The sequence below is a fragment of the Corticium candelabrum genome, chromosome 13 (assembly GCF_963422355.1).
Source record: "Corticium candelabrum chromosome 13, ooCorCand1.1, whole genome shotgun sequence".
NCBI lineage: Eukaryota > Metazoa > Porifera > Homoscleromorpha > Homosclerophorida > Plakinidae > Corticium > Corticium candelabrum.
In genome coordinates this window covers 4,289,215-4,297,224 of record NC_085097.1, presented here as the reverse complement: position 1 = coordinate 4,297,224, position 8,010 = coordinate 4,289,215, and the positions used below count along the sequence as shown (strand labels likewise).

The 8,010-nt window shown below is 44.1% G+C and overlaps 1 protein-coding gene across 1 annotated transcript; it reads left to right on the top strand.

Moving 5' to 3' along the window:
* Window positions 1-352: 352 nt before the first annotated feature.
* LOC134188542 (arylamine N-acetyltransferase, pineal gland isozyme NAT-3-like) lies at window positions 353-1,159 on the top strand. Its single transcript, XM_062656707.1, has one exon. The coding sequence runs from the start codon at window positions 353-355 to the stop codon at window positions 1,157-1,159; it is 807 nt and encodes a 268-aa protein (XP_062512691.1).
* Window positions 1,160-8,010: the final 6,851 nt, after the last annotated feature.

Here is an 8,010-nt window from a genome sequence, read left to right as displayed (position 1 = left end):
AGCAACCATTGCTCTAATTGCTCATTTATCGATTGTTAGTATTACAATCCAGGATGATAGCAATATTGTTGTTTCCGCCCTATATGTCTTTATCTGGTAACCACATTTCCCACGGGCTCTCCATTCTTTGAACGGACTTTAGCTCAGCAAGTGTGAACACACCTGCGCGTGATAGCACAGCAGGGTGTTAGAATTAATTAGTGCAAACCCGGGTTGCTTAGTCTCGCGTAGCCAGACCATCTCCGCCTACATCCTGTCCCATGGCCTGGAGTGATATGCTAAATAGTCACGTCGAAAGACAGATTGTTCAGCTTCCTGCTTGAATAGGTTCTTGATAGGTGAGCAAATGGATATGAACATTGATTCTTATCTTCAGCGCATCTCCTATCGTGGTAGCAGACTTCCTACCCTAGAGACTCTTCAACTTTTGTCAATAGCTCACAATCTATCAGTTCCGTTCGAGAATTTTAGCATTATCGCTAAAGAAAGCATCAAACTTGACGAAGGAGTGATCTACGACAAGATTGTCAAACGACGACGAGGTGGCTTCTGCTATGAGCTCAATGGCCTCTTTCAATGGCTTCTGAAGAGTCTACGATATGATGTTACTTTACTAGCAGCAAGAGTGTTCGACCCTCATACCAAGAAGCTTGGTCCAGAGTTTGGTCACATGGCATTGTCTGTGGGTATTCCAGATGGTCGGGATGAACGTTATCTGGTTGATGTTGGGTTTCCCTTTTGTGTTCTTTGCCCGCTACTGATCATGGATGGCAGTACAGACAGACAAGGTGATGTGGACATTCTACTGAGACTCGAATCATGGGATATTTGGTGGTTGGAGACAAAAACAGTAGAGTCATCATCAGAGTGCAGTTGGAGCTTTCAATTTACTTTACATCCACGACAATTGTCTGATTATATGAGCACATGTTTATATCATGAGACGGATCCCGAGGCTCCTCTTACTCAGAGCCGTTTTGCTGGGATTCATCTAAAAGATGGTGGAAGAACGATATTTACAGACAAAGGCGAGGAAGGTCCAAGAATTGTGGAGACCAAATGGAATCATGACGAAAATCGGTTTGTCAAAACAAAAAGGGTGTTGGAAAGACAGCAGGTGACGGTAGAGCTAAAACGTCAGTTTGGGTTAGATTTCTAGTTGCAAACATGCGTTCTCAACTTGTGCATATTTAGCCCCTCCCCTAACAAGCGCGGCCTATGTAGTTGATGTGGTACAGTAGTAAACGTTTTCTAGGGTGAATGTAATTGTAATGTATGTCTAGCAACCAAACTTGTAGACAGGTTTCATTAGTAAACCAAACTTCAAACTAAGGTCTATACTAATAATAACACTCTGTGACTATGCTCATCATGTTCTAATATAGTCATACAAATTACGCCTAGATGCTGTCCAACTATTCTAGGCAAACTACTCTCTGTTCACGTTCACTGTGAATCTGGATCTACGTAATGAAGCACCTGTGTTGGTTTAGAAACACTTACATAAAGTGCGTTCACGCATTAGAGACTGGTGGAATGTAGGGTACACCCTAAGACGTGGCTTAGTGCTTATGTAAACGGATGTTATGTTAATTGTCAACTATGTTCCAGAGCGTATGGTGTCAATGACAAATTAGGTAACTATATTGTTACGTGAAAGTGAACGAGTTGTCTCTGGCCGCCTCGCTGGCTTGAATCGCGGTTTGCTTCATGATGCAATGATATACTAAAAGTTGTACTTTTGCTATAACCCATGACAACAGACCTGGATGTTTCTATGCGCCCACTGGTTGTATGTGTCAGTTGCCTCTTTTAGGAACAGCTATATGTACCAGATACATACACTCATTCACTTCTGGCTCAGAGAAGCGTCTGGAAACCACGAGAACTTGACTAATTTGACCATAATCAGAACCTAGCCTCGCCCCAGACGCATTGTGGATTCTATCCCCGGATGCGCTTCCAGCCTCGGATGCGCTTCCAGCCCCGGATGCGCTTCCATCACCACTAGCATTACCACTAGTGGTGATGGAAGCGCATCCTGAGCTGCAATCCACACTGCGTCTGCCATGGAGCGAGGCTAATAAGAACCAAACTGACCAGCCATTTAGTGCATTTTTTAGCGTTGATGACATCACTATGAGGACTTTGATCTTCCTACTTACTCTGACCTACAGTGTAGTCAGAAATGGGGCTTATCTACTAAATGGTAAACTTCAAAATCCTCCCTGGTTACGTAACCATGCATCTACTCAAACCAATTAAGCGTTGAACTTGATGACATCACAAAGAGGACTCTGACCTTACTGCCTCCTCTGACCTACACTATAGTCAAAAATGGGTCCTATATACTAAATGGTGAACTTCAAAATTCTTCTTGGTTACCTAACCATTTATAACCACCTGACTATAAAATAGCAGCCACCATTTACTCAAATTAATTATCACTTCGATTTTATTCGATTTACTTCTACTTACGTCTACGTTCATCTATTTTCTAATTTCTGTATGGCAATGCACAAAGCGACACATCTCATAAGTATTGAAAAGACGTGGGTGCCTAAACTGCATGACTTCTTTAAGAGAGAAATGTAGGAAGGAGTTATGCTCTTGGACAAGCCAGCTGACCGTGTAGCTGAGGTTATTGGTATAAATAGGTCCACTGTATATGGGATCTGCAAAGAACAGAAAGAAAACGGACATGTCAGCAGTCCACAGAAAAGAGGTAAAATGGAACACAGTTGATCAGTTGAAGAGTACACAGACAATTTTCAGGAAGGTGTCATTAGTCGCAGAATACATAGATTCTATACAGACAAGACCTTCCCTACCATGTCGTTGATGCATGCAGCTCCAGTACATGAAGTCAACTACCCGTTCTCTAGGACAAGTCTGTACAAGACAGTACATAAGATGTGTTTTGCCTACAAAACAATGAGCAGGAAAAAATGTCTCTACGAGCAAAATCGCATCTTAACAGCAAGGGTTAACTACCTGAAACAAATACAAGGATTCAGAGAAAGGAATAGACCCATTGTATGCTTGGATGAAACGTGGCTACATCAACACCACACTTTGGTAAAATGCTGGATAGACTATGATGGAAAAGATGGATTAAAAATTCCTAGTGGAAAAGGAAAGAGGCTGATTGTTTCACACGCGGGAGGAGAAATGGGATGGATACCAGATGCAGAGTTGGTTTTGTTGGGGGGAAAGACACTGGTGACTACCACAATGAAATGAACATTAGTCATTTTATGGAGTGGTTTGAGCATAAACTTTTACCCAATTGCTCAGCTCAATCAGTTATAGTCCCAGACAACGCAAGGTATCACAATATCGTAATAGAAGGGATCCCTACGAAGTCTTCCAGAAAGCAAGATATGATTGACTGGCTGGCCAAACATAAAATACTCCAAGAGCCAAAAATGTTGAAAGTCGAACTGTTTGACCTAATCAAGAGATCCAATCCCATTTCTGTGTACCAGACTGATGTTCTAGCAGCGAAGTTTGGATGCGACTGTCTACGGCTACCCGTGGGACACTGCGAACTCAATCCCATTGAGCTGGTATATGGCGCGGGCACAGGTAGAACGACATGCTGCACAGCACAACAGAGGAACTGCTGGGTTTACGATGGAAAACAAGCGCCTGTGTAGAGAAGGTCTAGCAAACGTTACTGTGGACAAACTGCGTGAGGCACGTACGTGAGAAGGTGGAGAAGCATTAGACGACGTTGTAGAGCAGACGGTCATTGAAGTTGGTTCTGAATCAGAGGATTCGTCGTAGTCTGAAACTGAAAGTTCCAAGGATGAAGACTAGAAACGGATACTAGACGCACTCTATCTTAGCTAACTGACACCCCAACTGGAAAGTCTACTGTGTTGGGTTACTGTTAACAGCCTTCTAGCTATAACAATTATGTACTTAGCTTTATGCAATTAACCCTCATCCCGCCTTAGTCCCGCCTTTCTCCGCCTCTAACTCATTAAAATACAGGAAATTGGCTCTACTAACTTCAGTTACGTCTCTGTAGCGCAACGGTGAGTGTAATTACATCCGGCAAAGAGAAGACCTTTCGATTGATACCAATATCCACCCGGAGGGCAACACGTTTGTCGCGCAAATGGTCACGTTCCACTAGTCTCTCTAATGCGTGAACGCACTTTAGTTGCCTGTGACCTACTCAGTGATTATGACATCAATAGCTTGTTTGCTGTGACTACCGACACGGACTTGTTTTACTGTGACTAACAATACCTGCAAAACACGTAGAAAAGAAAAAGAAAATTTCTAGAAAAAAGAACGGGATGCAGTTAAGACATCGTGGAGAGCTATAACATTACAAATGAGATAGATGACGACTACGAAGTGACGGAAGTTGATAGTGATGTTACATTGACCAACAAAGCCCAGACGAACACGACCATGAATTGCTGAACACATGAAGCTTTGCACTATAGTAATTAACTGTAATGAAGTAATTGACATGGCATCTGCTTTCGTGACAACTTACCTGTAATCATAACCCTAGCGTTCTAATAGACTAATGATCTTTGATATGCAAAAACGTTATCCTCCCGGATGTGTCTTATTTACATGCTATGTTTAGCGTCTAGAATAAATCCGGGCTCTTGCGTTTTCGAATGATGTCAAGATCGTCGCTTACTGAAGAAGGACACAGGAGTAATAGCGATATTTGTAAATACACAGTGAACGCCAACAGAGAGTACTACTACCCGCTCTACGGGTGGTGGCAATCTGGGCGGTGGCAATCTATCGTTGTACGCCACTTCTGCAAAGAAGGCGCACCTTCCGTGACACACGTACGCACGCACGCACGCACGCAAAAGCGGTCCGGTGAGCCGGCACATCTTGCACTCTGGGAATTAGAGGATGGCGTACAGTGGCAGGCGAGCGCACATCAAATTCGCATACTCGGTTAATTGATTGAGCAAACAAACTCCGGCTTATCTCATTTCATGATCAGAACGCCAGACTCTCGTTTCTGCCGAAATCCGACTCGACCGTTCGTCTTGGACGGCTGAACTCGACCGGGCCGTCGCGTAGCCTCGTACCAGACCCTCTCGCGGCGACGTGCCCGGTTCCCGTATAACACGACTCCGCCGTTGTCGTTTTATACGGGAATCGGGCACGATGGCACGAGAGGGTCTGGTACGAGGCTAGCCGTCGCGTTTCACGTCGATATGAGACCGGCGTTGTGTCGATCGGCGCATGACCAAGACAAGCAGACATACTTCTTAACTAGAGCTTCCATTTCTTTACATCCAGCTCTCCCTTTTCATGTCCTTTCCCTGTTATGCTGCTGGAATCCTGCTCTTCCTTAGAAAACAAAGTGTCTAGCAAGTTCCTTGCAAACTCTGTTTTGCTCTTAGCAGCCTCAGCTTTGTTTAGGTAGTACTGTAGTTGCGATAGCAATCATACAAACAATACTTTAAGAGCTATCTAGTAACAATTTAACACAGTTGGAGGAGTGAAAGCTGTGCTGTCTTGGCAGGCACGCAGCTGTCGCACTTGAGGGATGATTGGTACTTTTGGAGAAACTGCTTCAGGTAGGCTGTGCCATCTGAACATGGAACAACTGCAAATAGTGCACCTCTTAACCCATGCGCATGGCTATTAAACAGGACAAAGGATGACTCTGTGGCAGCAACAGCAAATGAGTATGGCTGAATTATCAGTACCCCAGCAGCTCGGGCTCCATTTGGGTTACTGCCAGCTCTCGCTCAAAGTCAACTCACAACTTCATGGAGATGATCTGGTGTGATGAACACTTCCTCGATAATTGATATTCAAATTGCTGGTTGAAGATTAGCCACTTCATCACAACTGCAGTATCCCTTTAGACCCAGCTGATCATAGTACTCATTTCTTTGTACCATGGAGTCACACATTAGAGATACTTGATTTGAAGGGCTGGTGCATAGGTGTGCAATATCAGACTGAGAGAGAACCTTTTTGCTAAATATAGCACAAATAACAGTGCATGCACTTGAGCCATTTCTGCCATTCATCAATCCTTGGCATTCTTCTCGTGGGAGCAATGTTACACACGTATTAATCCATTGTCAATGAATGACAAGTTACACTATGAGGATCAGGCGTTGGAGCAGAAACCTCTGATTGCTCCTGCATAGCTGCTAAGAAGAAATAGTTGATAATGTCTCTTCTTTTTGCTGCCGGGACTGTTAGTGCAGCAAAGCATTTCCTTCTTGCAGGAGCAGGAGTGTGTACAATGCTAGACTGGGAGATTGCACTGTCTTCCGCCACAAGACCATAAGACTTCTCATAAGGTAGCATTAATTAATCGTGTGCAGTTATTTCTTTCTTCTTTGTCAACTTCATTTGTATAGGTCTGTGACAGTGTTGTCACGCCAGGAGATTCCACAGACACTGTTACAGATAAAGTAGTATCTTGTCTCTGATTAAAAAATTTTGCTGCTAAAGGCAAGGACCTGTACATGGACATGGTATGCCATTTCAGTAAAGTTTTTGAAATGGGAATTCCTGAAGAGGAAGGCCATCAATAGAAATCTCCATCAAGCTGTTAATTGTAGAGTTCTGCAGACGATTGCGACGAGCTGATTTGATTAGTCCTAATCTGCTGATCATAAAGTCACGTTCACTGTCTTCAGTACTCAAAATGATGGCCAGACCCCAAAATGATGGCCAGAAGGTTACGTTTTGTGGCAGAAACACCAAACCCACTCGTTCTTTCCATTTGTCTTCTTTTCAAATCAGTCTCAATAGCTTCTCGATGAGCTGCAGATGCCTCATGATCTTTCACAGAGTGCAACTTCCCTCTCCCACATCCTGTAGTCTACCAGGCAGTAGCAAAACGTCCTCCACCACTTGACCCTGGCCGCTGCGTCAAGCAGACAGAGCAGAACATACGAATGCCGTCCGCAGTGTGATGATCGAACAATATGCCAATCGCGTGACAACTTCCACTTCGAAAACGCTTCAGGCAGTTTCTCGACTGCGCTACAATTTCGTCAGAAGCGCTCCTATTTGTTGGTCATTCCCGGATATAGTCCTCGGAAATCGGTATGATAGCCTGTATATCTCGGATTAGAAAGTGTGCATTTACGTAGGCATGTACGTAGTCTCAACCAAAGCAGAGTGAAAGTCAAACGTCATCTTACGTTACTACATACGTAGGAGATTGCATATGAAGGGTTCCAGTCTACGCGCGTCCCCAACACTGGTAAGTAGGGGTATTCTTGTTGGCATAATGATAAGTTTACAGCCGACCACAGTCAGCACAGATTGGCTCCAGCCGTCAAAATTCCGGCAAAGCCTGTGCTAGTTAGAACTATGGATTTACAACTGAACGGGGAGACGGATCAACATAACGACAAATGATGCCAGAGCAATGCAATTTTGACTCTGCAAGACATGCGCCACAACTGAAGTAGGGGTACCCTTCCAGGGGTTTACTGTATTTTTGGCGAAAAGAGTGAGGTGACCCTCAATTGACGCAACGTAAGATCATAGGAAAATGAGTTCTGACAAAAAAATGAGGTACGTGTACTGAAGCTCGCCCCAACAATCTTGTCCATTTTTACTAGTACTCTACAGCTAGACAGACCTTTCGGTTTACCTTTTGTAACGACTGATGTCACTCGTCAAGCGTACGATGTCTTGTCCGGAGAGGAGACGCAGAAAAGCCTGCATAATAGATGAACTTCATCGAATGCTACAACTTTTCCATGCCGATCTGTCAGTCTCCACGGTTCCTAGCCTCGAAGTTCCAGACAGTTTCCCAAAAGACGAGACAGTCTAGAACTTCGAGGCTACACAGCTCCGTGACCACCCTTTTGACCTTGTCCGCATCAAAGTTTATATGGACAGTCGTCAAGCAACCTACAAAAACAGGAATACTTGGCTTCTAAAATTCACAAAGATATATCGTAGAAACCTGATCAGCCGACTGGCTCGCTAGACCTAGCTACCCGAACCACTCTGTTCAGCACTGTCGTAAATATA